General features: G+C 39.5%; 1 protein-coding gene across 1 annotated transcript in view; it reads left to right on the forward strand.

Annotated features, from left to right (window-relative positions):
- Positions 1–14,683, forward strand: part of STAB2 (stabilin 2) — a 138,849-nt gene that overhangs the window by 39,838 nt on the left and 84,328 nt on the right. Inside the window, exons 16-25 of the mRNA XM_077828508.1 lie at positions 988–1,041; positions 2,064–2,144; positions 3,947–4,099; positions 7,397–7,459; positions 9,166–9,249; positions 10,400–10,486; positions 11,061–11,172; positions 12,279–12,459; positions 13,171–13,264; positions 14,234–14,392. Of these exons, the coding sequence (XP_077684634.1) occupies positions 988–1,041; positions 2,064–2,144; positions 3,947–4,099; positions 7,397–7,459; positions 9,166–9,249; positions 10,400–10,486; positions 11,061–11,172; positions 12,279–12,459; positions 13,171–13,264; positions 14,234–14,392 (1,068 nt within the window). The remainder of the gene's footprint in view (positions 1–987; positions 1,042–2,063; positions 2,145–3,946; positions 4,100–7,396; positions 7,460–9,165; positions 9,250–10,399; positions 10,487–11,060; positions 11,173–12,278; positions 12,460–13,170; positions 13,265–14,233; positions 14,393–14,683) is intronic.

A 14,683-nucleotide genomic window follows, 5' to 3' on the forward strand; every position in this document is an offset into this window, starting at 1 on the left:
ATCAGAAATAGGATACTGGGTTAGATGGGCCTTGGATCTGATCTAGATGGTAATTTCCATGCTTCTAAGCAGCTTTAAAGTGGAACTTTCACACTAAGGAACAAGAAAACATAACATTTTCAGAAACTAGATTTATCTAATCCTCCTCGTGGTTTTTGCTAATATCTTCATGTTTAGGCAAAAATGTCCTCACCCCCTTAATTCATCTTCTCCCCTTCTACTTGCTCCCAAAGTGAAGGCTGGAAAATTCACTGTCCTACAAGTTCCTGATAGAAAAAGCTAGATCAGCCCATCCTCTTGAAAATGTGGAAATAAAGTACAGTCTGCTGAATTCTTCCATCCAAGGGTTGGGATGCAGAGTTTCTGTCCCATACAGAGAAACACACTGGCTACAGCCCCCTGCTCCTGTTCTGATTTCCTGGTAACATGGCTCCATTGAAACCATAGTGACAAGGCTTTCCCTGGGAGATGACCCCAGAGACTCTTTAAAGGGAGTTTTCACAGCACAGAGGTGACACTGAATAGGAGTTAATGCAGCTTCAGGCTTCATTACGTTTTGGATAGATTTACTGCTGCTGGAGCTGGGAGATGATACATGTCCCTCACTAGCACCTCCCCAATCCTTCCAACTTCATCTGTGTAGAAAGGGAAGATCAACACGGGGGTGGAGTGGGAGGATGGTTTCCTCTGCGCACTGATCCTAGGGAACGTCTAGCAGGAAATGCACAGCAAAAAAAGGGTCGCTCCCAAAAGGAAATGCAGGTGAATGCACAAGGACACAGACCAGATGAGACAGACTCTAGGACAGACTAGATGCAGTGAGGAGAGCACTGTTTGGATTTCAGGGGAGCATCACTAATAATACAGACATTTTCAAGACTCATGTAAATGATAAAAAATATCTTTATTTTGTCAGTGCTGTGTTAAAGCAGATCAGATTTGTGCTGGCTGCACTGGGTTAAAAATGTCCTTTGGTCATTTGTGCAGGGTGCATGGAAACGTCTGGAGCTCGTTCGATACCACATCGTTTCTTATGCTCAGGTTAGTGTAACTGCTTGGCTGTCCCGTCCTGTCCTGTCACTGTTCAGGCTATCTCCAGGAAAGCAGCATTCTGGCCATGCAGTGTGATTTCAAACATTCTGCATCGCTGAAAGCAAAAGGTTGCTCTAAACACAGTTTCCATTCAGTGTTATTCAACTGGGTAGCACACGGGGTAAGACTGTCTTCACTGCAAAACAGGCGTGTTTTTTTACATAGAAACACCCCACTTAATGTAAACTCCTAATGGAGACACAGTACTGTAGTTTTTATCTGATGTAGCTAGTCAGCAACAACCCAGGATAGGGTGCTTAGCATTGACCTCAACTAGCTACATCAAGGTAAAAACTACTTGTGCCTTGTCTACTCTAGGATTTTAAATCAAGATAGGTATTTTGATGTAAATACACCTTTTATGCCGCTAAGATATAATCCAATGAACGACAGGATCACATCTTGCAACTGGAACTTGCGAAACTACTGATATGTGAGATGGTACACAATTTGGCTGTGTTGGCTCTGCAGTGCTAACAGGAATAAAAAGAAGGGCAAACGTATCTTTGTCACTAAAATAAGCGCATATGACTCTGAACCGATGCTATTAAGATTGACACCTGCCTGGTTTAAACTGAGAAGGTGTGGGTTTGTCAATATCTAAACAAGTTCCCCGGTTCTTCCCTTTTTCCACCAGAGTCAAAACAGAAGACCATAGAGTCCCATGACATCACACATGTTTGAGGGTGCCTCATCCCCTGTCTTGCTGGTGCCCCTGCTTCCTCTGTACCAGGCTGGGGAGAGGAGTCTTAATAAGCTCGGTACAGGCCACGCATATAGTGTCCCAGATGGGGGTCCCCCGTACTGGTCTGCATCAGGGCAGCCCCCAGCTGGATTTCACCCCCCTTTCTTCATGATACACTTTCATCATTTTTTCAACAATCTGTTTCTGAGAAGAGCAGATGACAGTCAGCTTAAAACCCCCACCACACATTCCTTTGTTTATTTTAAATCGCTTTTACTCATTGCAGTTGGAGGTTGCCAGTCTCATCTCCATAGATCACGTCAAGACCATGGCTAGACAGTTCATCTATTTTAACACAACCAGAAATGTAAGTCAAGGAGAAGTCAACTTTTTACTGGTGAACTTTTCTCTCTGATCCACTCATCCAGTTATTTTAGGTGCAAGTGAAAACCTGTTGAGCCTCAGGCTCATCTACACTAGAAAGGCTTTGCCAGTGCAGCTATACCGGTATAGCTATACCAGCAGAGCCTCCTAGTGAAGACAGCTTACACCAGCAAAAGGAGTTCTTTTCATGGTATAGTTAAACCACCTTCCAGAAGGACAAACTATACTGGCAAATGGGCTCTTTTCCCTTTATAGCTGAGTCTATGTGGGGAATTTTGCTGCCATAGCTATGTCAATCAGAAGTGTGGATTTTTTCCACAACCTAGATATGGCAACAAAACTTTGTAGTGTTGAACTGGGAAGGGATCAAAGGAATTTCCCATCTAAGTGAGTGGAAAATTCACAGCATTCCACTCCCAGAGCCTTTCAGGGCTCAGCACTATGAAAGACACTTAAAAAATACAAATTATTGTTCAGATGGGTTTGTCAGGAAGCTCTACACATTTTTTTAGTATTTTTTTTAAGACTGGGCCAAATCCTGAGCTCCTCCTTCAGCCCTGTCCAGTCGAGGAAAGTAAGGGTGTTTTTAAAATGTGTCCACTAACATATTTTAATTTAACATTTTTAAATATCTCGCAGCACCAAGTGTAGACTGGGTTTAACACTTTTAAAAATGTTTTAGCTGGTCATGATGAACCCAGTCAACACGGTTTTGAAGGTACTAAACCCTGGCTACACTAGGCACCTCATTTTGTTTAATAATATGTTAGCTAACATGTTTAAAAACATACCTCTCCCCTAGCCTAGATCTACCATTAGTTTTCACTCTCAATATTTCAGCAGGCAGATTCCCATCAATTTCAACTGGAGTTTACATGAGTAAAGACTGAGTGAAAACTTAGGCCAAATCCTGAGATCTTTGCTAATTAAATAAGTGGAAACAAAATTAAAAAGTCCAGCTTATGTAAACTTCTAATCGCTAATCTACCTTAAAAAAAATATAGTGACGGCTCATACTCTTAGTTCAAGATGCAGCCTTTTAATCAGGGAGCCGTAAATTAGTCTCTTGCTTTTGGTGTGCAGTACATTTAAAAGAAAAAATACTGTAGGTACTTTTAGTAAGTCAAGCTAATTGATATATGAAACTTCCTTGCGTTGTTCACATGCATTAACCAAAATTGTGTTATGGATGAAAATTAGATCTGTATAAATAATTTACCAAAGCAGACTAGCAAAGAGGGCTGTTCAAAGGTCAAGAAGCATGGATGGAATTCCTGAATTCTAATCCTGGTTCTTCCACTGCTTCACTATGACCATGGACGGATCAGAAATAGGGCTGTCAAGTGATTAAAAACATTAATCGTGATTAATCGCACCATTAAACAACAACAGAATGCTATTTATATAAATATTTTTGGATGTTTTCCACATTTTCAAATATGTTGATTTCAATTACAACACAGAATACAAAGTGTTCAGTGCTCACTTTATATTTCTTTTTATTATAAATATTTACACTGTAAAAATAAAATAGTATTTTTCAATTCACTTAATACAAGTACTGTAGTGCAATCTCTTTATCATGAAAGCTGAACTTACAGATGTAGAACTATGTACAAAAAACAACTGCATTAAAAAATAAAGCAATGTAAAACTTTAGAGCCTACAAGTCCACTCAATCCTACTTCTTGTTCAGCCAATAGCCTAAAAATAATGAAATTAGAACATTATGAGGTAGTGGTGTGGTAGTTTTCAAAGATAATTTCAGATTCTTTTATTTTGCAGGGACAAATCTTGGTGAATGGTGAAGAAACAGAAGAAACAGATATTGTTGCCAAAAATGGTCGAATATATACTCTTGCAGGTGTTCTTATTCCTCCCTCAATTGTTCCTGTTCTACCACACAGATGTGATGGGGGAAGGAGTGAAATTAAAATGGTAAGGAAAGCCAGTACAACAAGGTTTAAGACTGTAGCCACTACGTACTCCATGCATGGTACTTTAATCTCCTCTTTATTGCAACATCAGAGAAATGAGCAATAAAGTATGGTAACATTTTGGATACAATACACAGCCCTGCCAACAGTACAGTATGTAAACAGGTCAATTGCCTGCTAGAACCTCAGGTGAGCACATCCCGTCCCATCTCAAGTTCTCATCCAGTTTCTATAGCGACCCTTTAAAATTAGTTATCTTCCCAGTCAAACAATCTGCATCCCAGAGTTCCACAATATGCTTGTGCTTATACCAGTATGTAGCCACTTCTAGTTCCCGTGGTAACTATTTAAGATCAATCATTTTCTTTTTATGACACATGAAGAAAATACAGTTAAATAAATACAACATATGGACTTGTCTGTGCTCCATTTTGCACCTTATTTCTTCAGATTAGGAAACAAAAACTATTGCATGTTTCAAATAATTGAGTTCCCCACAGCATACTCAGTTTGAGTAGCACATTATAGGGCTTGTACACTTGGCAGCAGTGATAATCTGGTAAGGAGAAGAATAACTGTCAAACAAAGCTTTTTGTCTGCTATAGGTGTTACTCTGATCATCTATTCTTGGATCACACTCAAGTACATATCTGGGCCAAAGACATTTCTGACACAGTGATACAATATGGCAAAACAATTACAATCTTCACTTACAACCATCCAAAAACACAACTCTGAAGCAAAACCTCAGCTGTACTGGACAGCATCCATTTATAATGAAATGAAATGAAAGAGGTGATGATAAAAAGCCATTAACCATGGTAATAACAACTAAGTGCCATGTGTGCAGTATAATCATAAACCAGGCACAATGTCACACAACAGTTCCTGGCATGGAAATTGAGCAACACCTAAAATACATTAGTATTTCAAATTCCTTAAACAAAACCTTTTCACCTGAGTAGGATTCATTTCCCGCATTGATTAACACACATTGCAACAACGATAAGTAATATAAAGGTGGGGATCTATGTGACTAAGTTTTCTGGATTTAAAACAAAAGTAACCAAAAATAAAGCTTCCGACCTTTTGTTACATCTGATATTTGCGTTCTGGACTGGGTATCAGAATATCTGTTTTCTGTATTTGGGTCTACCATGGACTCCTCTAACTTCAAAACGGTTAATTTAAAAAATGTCTACATGAAATGTTTACACCTTTTCAGAATTTCTGTTTGTTTCGCTGCCTGAAACAATTTGCCAAATTTGACGTGAATTCCTGAAATGCTTGGGTCAACCCAAATCTGCATTTTCAAAAAAATAATTTTTGTCCAGTTCTAGAACCACATCAGAATTCACACTTGGTTATCTGAATATTTTAAAGCCTGGAATACATACCCACGGTGACATTCCAGTGCTATTCCAGTCACTAACTGGCATACTTTAATATCATGAGAGCCAAAATGAATCATGGAACTGTTCTTTCATGAATTTCAGGAAGCATGAAGGTTGTGCAAATTAACAGCACTGTCAGCATCAAGGGAGGCCACATTAGCCAAGTCTGGACTTGTAACAAAGACAAAGCCCTATCTGGGAAATGAGCAAATAGGTGAATTGTATGACATTGAATAGTTGAAATATTGGTACCATTAGAAAGAATTGTGTTCTAAATAACTATGGGCCAGATTTACAAAGGCAAAGGGTTAGTGGGATTTACAAAAGTTCCTAAGCAGATAAGGTGCCTAACTCCCACTGATTTTCAATGTGAATTGGGTATCTAAATCACTTAGGAGCTTTTAAAAAAAAAAAGATTACACTAGACACTTATCTGCATCCTAAATATCTTTGTAAATCTGGTCCTGTGTTCCTGTGTGCATTGTATAACACTGGAGATGTGGAAATCCAAAACATGGAACATTTTAAGGCTTGATTCTCAGTTCTTTCACAAATAAAATTCCCACTGGAAGTCTGTGGACATAATTACTTTAGATCAAGCTCTTAAACATTATGGAAAACATGAAACATCTTGGACCATCATTCAGAGATTATTCTAATTTCTTTCTGAGACTGGGGTAACATCATCAGTCATGAATAGTCTAACGCAAGTGGGAACCAGGGAACCCTTTTCAAGCCTTGACAAACTCTATATCCTCACTATAGTGAGGATGATGGTACTTACTTATACTTACTAAAGCTGGGAGAAAATTTTCAGACAAAACTTTTTCAACAAAAAATGCAGAGTCAGTGTCAACTGAAACATCTGGTTATCCAAGTTATTTTGGTTTAAAAAATAATAATTCTGAAAAGATAGAAACATTTCTACATTTTCCAAAAAAGTTTCCGTTTTTCAATTTGAAATGACCTTTTGTTTTGAATTTTACTTAATTTTAATTTTAAAAAGGTAAGAAACCCTCGAAAACAAAATATTTTGTTCAACCCAAAACAAAATTTTTTAAACTTTTCTAGTCCAACAAAAAAAATCAAACAATTTTTTAGATCAACCCAAAATGTTTTTATTATTAATTATAATTATTATTTTGGGTTCAGTCAGCAAACCAAAAACTCAGTTATTCACACAGCTACCGTCATTAGTAGATGCTGAGTTTTTATGACTCCTCATCTTGAAACCTGCCAGTTGATTCTAAATCATCTCACTACTGTAGCTGTTAGTCTCTGTCTTTGCCAGGCAATGCTAAACTAACCATTTGTGACAATGAGCTAAAACGTGATAAGAAAAGAGTGATGATCATTGCTGGATTATGGCTCAATGTAAGATTTATTATATGGATACAGAGAAAATATTTTTTCTCTTCACACTGGATATGCATGAAATAGATCTCAAGTTAGTTTGCTAAGGTTGTCTTCCTATGAGTTACATAAAACAACTCATAAATATTGAAATATGCAAATTAGGCCAGATCCTCAGTTGGATTAAGTCGGCGTTGGCTTCAATGAGTTATGCAGATCAACACCGGTTGAGAATCTGCCCCATTGTGTGTGTGTGTGTGTGTGAGAATTTGCTGAAACAGTCGCTCACCGCTCCAGTTTAGGGAGGTGCCAGTTCTCCAAGAGAAAGTGGTCAGGAAAGAAAGGAATGGGGAAAGGGCAAGATGACGGGGAAAGGAGGCAGGGGGAAGGTTGAAAAGATAAAAATTAATGTTCATTAGAGATTTGATGAGGGAGGATTCGCAGTTCAGGTGCTGTTACTGTGTTCTGTAAATCATGACATAATTGAATAAAGTTTATCAGACATCGCTATAGCCTTCCTAAAATGTGACTACTGTCCTGTCTCCATTCAGGGTACCTGTGTAAAATGTTCAGTATTCTACAGGAGCACTTGTCCAGGGGACTCGAAGCCCATTGTAAGTGACCTTCCTATACAAATACTGCCAAACAGGCTATAGTATTGTTTAAACTTAAATTCAATGTTTTGTATTGATTTTCCCCAGTACAAACAATAACTGAGTTCTTCTACTCAGCATTTTGGGAAATCAGTAATATTCAGCTTACTAGGGCTTTATGGGAGTCAGCTGTCTCAGAGTTCTGTACTAATACTTGTCACAGCAGTACTTGGGCAACTCCCAGGTTAATTAAATTGGTATAGCAAAGGCCCTAGGAGATTTCATGGAATCTCCCACTCTTCTATCTTGGGTATCGGAAGCTCTGCTTGGGGTAGCATTCCATGTAGGAGGGGGGTGTTTTTATTTTGTCTTTTAGAGGAGGGAAGGAGTAAGGGAGGACAGTTGCTGTAGACTCTGCTTTGAGAATTTGTATGTGAAAAATACAGGAGGGTTAAGACTACACTATATCCAGACCTGTTAAAACTTTCTTCTCAGTCACAAAAATAATGCTTTGCTTCTCTCCAAAGAATTAATGCCATGTGCAATACATGCAGTCAAACACTGTCCTAGCCTGTGCTGTTTCCTACCCTTCACTTGTTCATGTCACAACATGACCTGAGAGGTTGGGAGTTGGGTGGGAAGGATGTACCAAGGAACTGAGACTCCAGCCAGTAGTAGGAGCAGAAGGACCCAAAGCAGGAACTACAGCCGGAGGGGGAAGGGGGTAAAATGAGGCCCCGCAATCTCCTGGACCCAGAACTGTACAGAGGAAACCCACACACACACTGTGGGGGCACTAGGACCAATGTGGTACCTCCCTTCTTATCAGAGACTCCAGCTAGTAGGGGCAGAAGGCACCAAAGCAGGGACCTCTGGACACTCAGAGAACTTTCTAGTTTTGACTGGATGTTCTCTGCCCCATGATGACTGGCTGTTGGAACCAATCCTCTTCCTTCATCAGTCTCTCCACCTCAGCTTCAGTCCACACCTGCCTCTCTTGGACTCTTCTCCCCAGCCCTGTCCCTCTCACACCTCTTCCCTTCCCATTTAGCTGATCCCCTCCAAAGTAAACCCATCCCCGCCCCCGCCAAAAAAAAAAATCAGGGAACTAACATGACATTTTCTGTCATTATATTGTTCACCCTGTGCTCTACCCCTTCCCCCACTTTATGTCTGTCTTGTCAAATTAAACTGAAAACTCTTTGGGGCAGGGATCTTCTATTATTGTGTGTTTGTACGGTGCCTAGCACGAGATCTCTCTCTTGGTTGGCCCTTAGACACTGCCATAATAAACATGATTATTACGATTATCAATAATAAATAATAATAATAATAATGCATGTACACATGCTTTGGAACCAGTAGAAAGCCTTCATCTGTTTTGTCTTTAAAAGCACTAATCTTCATTTCTGGTGGTGTATTTTTCCATATACAAAACTCACATGTTGCTGTCAAGAGATTTTGTTGTCCATAGATCAGAATTCACTTATATTTAACACTCTATCCCATGTACAATATAGTAAAGATCCAACCACAGATTAAAAACTCAGGAAGATACACATTATAGTAAAACTCAAAATATCCTTTTAAGTATCAATAGAAAAAAATAAAACAAACAATGTGATGATATTTCCTGTTCTTCAATTAAATTGTTCCCTAACATTTTGATTGTAGTGCAGTATTGAATGTCTACCTGGAAATATGTTTATGTTTTATTTATGTTCTAGGCTTTTTCAAGACGTAGATGTATTTATGAAGCCCTGTCCTATCCAACAACTGGCTGTGCTAGGTACTGCAATGTAACAATAAAGGTAAGAAACTGTACAAGGCTTATATAGAAATCAGCCCAAATATTGCTGTTGGTTTTTGCTAATTTTACTTTTGGATGTGTGCAGCATCTAAAGGTCCTCTTAACATAGTTCTTTGAGCAAGAGTACCAACCAGAGACACTTAGCTTCTCTGATATACTACCCTTTGTACTACCTGAAATAGCTCTTCTTCATTCTTCGTGTTTACCTCAGCTCTCCTGGTGAGGCTTTGTAGCTGCCACACATTTCTGTTTAGAACTTTCTTATATTATATAACTCAGGTTCTCTCTCTTTTTAATCTCAACACCTCCCAAACACTTTTCACTGATTCTTATGGCTGTCTCTATGAAGGACTGCACAGTTTGACAATTAGCAACACTAGTAGGATACATTATTCTTCCAAGACTTCATGTGCTGCTCAGTGGCAATGAACAGCCAAATGCTTGCAAAGATTTTACTACATTTTGCCTCCTGTGGTATGTCTAATCCTTACAAAAATTGTCAGTCACAACTCATTACCATTAATTTTCCACATTCCTTTTTCCTGTCCTTCTAATTAGGTTTCTGGGTTTCATAACACATATTAGGTGCAAAAGGTCTGCAAATCTCTAAGACAAGAGAGGCCTTTGGACCCATGCTTCCCTGTGAATTAGCCAGTTTCCATGCTTTTATATTCATGAATCTGCATAGCAGCCCAATTCCTGAATAAAAATTTTGATACAGGAAATAATTATTTAGGGCTAGGTTGTAGCTAGACCAAATCTGGGTGCAGGTCTGTGGGTGAAGCAGGTGAAGAGGAAGTAAGGCGACTACCCCTGTGTATGGCCCACCTATAGGCTGGGCAGAATTGCAGTCCCTGATCTCAGGAGTGCAGGCACCCCAGAGCCCCAGAGCCTCAGTTGTCTGTGTCAGAGCTCCTTCTCCACATGGCCATAAAGCTTAGAGGAGTATAGCAGTTTGTGCAGTCCATCACACACCAAGAAGCTTTGGGAGACAGGTTGCAGCTGACGCTGGGACAGTGTCACTCCAGGTCAACCGCAGTGCAGAGCTGCACCGTCTAGCCCTGAATGATTGGTCTGTCCCTCAGGTCTTCAGATGGAGGAATAAAGTGTTACTTTACATGCCATGCAGCAGTATGTGCTTTACTTCACAGGAACCTAAGTGTTGCAAAGGCTTCTATGGGCCAGACTGCAATCAGTGTCCAGGCGGATTTGCCAAACCCTGCTCAGGAAATGGACAGGTAAATGGAGCAACCAGCAGCATCTTGCACTTTTATGTGGGGGTAGAGACAGGCTGGGCTTGGTAGCATCCAGACTCCCTTGATCCTTTAGCACACAACAAATGTGGAAAATATTGCAGGAGGTTCACACTCTGCTAATCTATGTTGGCAATATGGGAGTCGTGCACTGATATAAGAGGGGAAAGATGGTGGAACCCTCCAGTTGTCTAAAACATCCAATTCTGTGGTTTTAATACACTGTATTGGGCATGGTTGGGATTTTAAGTGACCCACTCTGGTGCCCAGGATTGTCTGGGGAAAAAACAACAACAAAATAATAATTTTAAAGTTACAATTGAGAAGGAGAATGGAATTATGGGCATATGGGAGCGGAGAAGAAACACAAGCTGGAGGAAAGTTTCCACTGGAAAAAATATTTATCATTAGGTTGAGATTCTTCTTACATCTAAAGAGGGCGCTGCTACAATCATGGTATAGACAGGCCCAGGTTAGTTATACAAGTTTTCCTGCAGGGAGTAACAAAAAAGGATTATTTTAACATTCCCATATAAATCCTATATCTTCTTTGTTGCAGTGTGTGGAGGGAATGAAAGGAAATGGAACTTGTATTTGTACTGATGGATTTCAAGGATCCCACTGTCAGTTCTGTTCAGACCCTGATAAATATGGTCCTCAGTGTGACAAAAGTAAGCATAGCTGCACCCTCCTCCCCTGTGTATAACCTGTTGTCTTCTAAAACGTTATTTGTATTACAATCAGAGCTAACTGATAGTGGTATACTCTCTGTAAAAGGCCTTTGGGGTGGGTTAATTTCATATGGTTTCCAACAAGGCCTAATCCATAGCCCGTTGAAGTCAATGGAAAGGCTTCCATTGACTTCACTGGGCTTTGGATCAGACTTAGATTGCCTTATGTTAATTGCTTTTTCATGTCTGCCTTCCTTGCATAATTATCTAAACAGACAAAACCCTCCTCCTCAACATGTATTTCTATTCTGGAATTGTTCACAAACGTAATAGCAGCTATCTACATACATATGAAGACACAATCACTGTCTTGAAAAAAAAATCCACAATCTGAAAATATTTAAGATTATGTAGGAATCAGATTCAGATCCACTTTAAACATCATTCTGACTAGATAACTACTGTGTCTGTTAGTGTAGGGCCCAGAGTAAAAAGAAAAGTCCCAGAGCCCAGGCTCCAGCCCTAACCGGAATGTCTACACAGCAAATATGGACCCCGCAGCCTGAGTCAGCTGACCCGGGCCAGCAGTGCGTTTTTTATCCCTGTGTAGACATAGCCTAAGAGGCCACTAGGCCTTCCATAAGATGATGTAAGGTCAGAGGCTGAAGCATAGCTACTTTAAAAAAATATTAAGATCTTTTTGAGCCTTGATCCTGTAAATTCATCCACATTTGTTTATCTTTTTGCACTGTGAGTAGTTCTGTGACTTCAACAGAACTGCTCATAGGGCATAAAGTTAAGCACGTGGGTAAATTTTTGCAGAATCAGGGCCTTAGTTTGTAAAAGTTTAGTGATTTTGTTTGATCTGTTTATAAGTAATCATTTTAGTTTTTTCAATCCAAGATATGATGTTGTGTGCCTGCTTCACCAGCTTCTACAGATAACTTTAAATTCCAATGGCAGACAAGTGCGCTCTAAAAATATGAAGAATATTATTACAGGTGTTTAGATTTTAGAAAGAACTAATCTGAAATATTTAAGAAATACCATATAGGGACAATTGTTTCTCAATTGTTTAATTTCACATCTTATTTTTCCCCCTACAGAATGCCTGTGTGTTTACGGGAAATGTGATAACAGGATAGGTAGTGATGGAATCTGCCTTGCTGGATCATGCAAAAGTGGATATGCTGGGAAACTCTGTGATAAGCAGATAGTTCCGTGTGGGCCTTTTGTGCAATTCTGTCATGCACATGCAAATTGTCAGCTTAGTAATGGTGCCAGGAGGTAGGTAGTTATATCTAAGTAATATTAGGTGTGCTATAACACTTTCAGAATCAAACTACAGGACTGGCATTTTTTGTTTCAAGATAACACTTCACACTATTGTACAAACATTAATCTTTATCATAATACTATGAGGTGGTACGTGCATGTTCCTTTCATTTTATAGGGGGAGAAAAGGAGGCAGAAAAGTGAAGGGACCTACCCAAAGCAATGCAGTGAGTCAATTGCAGAGCAGGGATTAGATCTCAGTGGTTTGATTCCCAGTTCTGTGTTCATTTCCACACATTATACATAGCTTTTTCAGATCTTAAGATCAATATGTTTGAGCTTGTAAAATTGCAGAAGTAAGAGGGTTACAGTCAAAAGTGTCAAAGTAATTTAGGAACCTAAGTTTAATTTTCAAAAGTGCCTAAATGTCTTAGGAGCCTAAATTCATTAACTTGCAATGAGAAAGGCTAAATACTTGTCACTTTTGAAAATGGGACGTCGGTGCTTTTGAAAATTTTGGGCAGTGTGCTTTTCGGATATTCACCCTTAACCATCTATGTACTTGAAATGGTGTGGTATCTTCAAAAAAGCCAAAGCTAATCATTTTAAGCAGCCTGTAATTTGGACAATGTGCTAAAGGAAAAAATTATCAAAAATCAATTCAGCTTAATTTTGCAAGTGTCCTATCATGCAAAATGATTTAATCAAACCTTGTTTTTATAGCTGCATCTGCAAACCTGGATATGAGGGAGATGGAACAACCTGCAGTGAAGTAGATCCTTGTGCTAGTTTAGTTCAAGGTGGTTGCAATACCAATGTAAGTATATGATTTCTTACAGAAGGAGTTGCTTAGTTTAGAGGAAATCTAAAGAAAGGCTAGGAATACCAGTAAGAAACATTTGCATATATAAATTCGGAATTTCCAACCAAATTCAAATCCTTCCCATAATTAAAATTCTTGCCCTTACAGTTGCTTTGCTATGAAAATTGCTATGACTTATATAGTCATTGTGCCCAAAGATGGATGCCACACAACTTTTTTAGCGACTTCTGTGACATTCTTAATATAACCCAAAGTAAAATCTTCCTTCAAAGCAGTAGACCCATGGATTGAAATCTCTCTACGCCTCTATGCCCTCCCATTCCATAATAAAGGTAAAGCTATGGCAATGAGGGATCTTTTTCCTCTTTAGAGTTGGCAGAGCAGGATCTACTACAAGGAAGCCTGTAACTAGTTCAAGGGATTAAGTAATGGATTTTAAAACTATTTTCAATGTTTAAATTGTCAGATCAAATTCAGGTCAAGTTATTAGTGACCTAAAGTTATTTCTTATCATCTGATGACTGTTTGGAAGCTTATGTGAAACAAGTTGCTAGTTGCATTATAGTTAGCAGTGCACAGGTAGCCACATAATAACACCCACAGTGGCTGGCATTAATTGCCGTCTTTGCTGATTGCATCAGTTCAGAGGTCGAAGATTTGATTCAGTCAAGAGAGACCTTCACCCCTCCAAGTCAGGGTGAGACACACTGACATGGCATTGCGGGGGAACCTTTCTGCCCACCACGGTCTCCTATGGACAAAGGGGGATGTCAACCTCCAGGGCTGTAAGTCCAGCACTAAAAAAAATTCTATGAAAATATTAAAGGGGAAAAAATAGAGTTTGTTCTCTAGTGTCATAGCCAAAGATTCCATCTCCTTTCCAGCATGTCCTTTTCTGAGCTGTCCATTTTAAAATGGTGGTTGGTGTCCATTAAATTTGTTTACCGTGTCATGTCCCTACAGGCAGAATGTATTAAAACAGGCCTTGGAACTCACACATGTGTATGCCAGCCAGGATGGAGTGGGAATGGAAGAGATTGCTCAGAGATCAACAATTGTCTGCTACCAAATTTCAGAGGGTGCCATGACAATGCTACCTGCATATACGTAGGGCCGGGTCAGGTAAGTTTCGCTCATATCTTCCTGCACTACCTCTACCTCATTCTGTTCTGCCCAAGTTTGCTCCCGAACTACTACCTTCTACGTCTTCTCCCACTCCCTCTATGTGCCCTCTTCCATGCAACCCCACCTGGAACAGCCTCCCACATCTTGTGTTCCTCATCTCATAGGAGTAGGGGCAAAAAACTGAAGTGGTTTTCAAATGGAACTTGATAAATTTATGAAGGGATTGATTATATGATGGGATTGACTGCAATAGCAGGGGACTGGAATCAATGATACAGGAGGCCCCTT

Source organism: Eretmochelys imbricata, chromosome 1 (genome assembly GCF_965152235.1).
Source record: "Eretmochelys imbricata isolate rEreImb1 chromosome 1, rEreImb1.hap1, whole genome shotgun sequence".
Taxonomy (NCBI): Eukaryota; Metazoa; Chordata; order Testudines; family Cheloniidae; genus Eretmochelys; species Eretmochelys imbricata.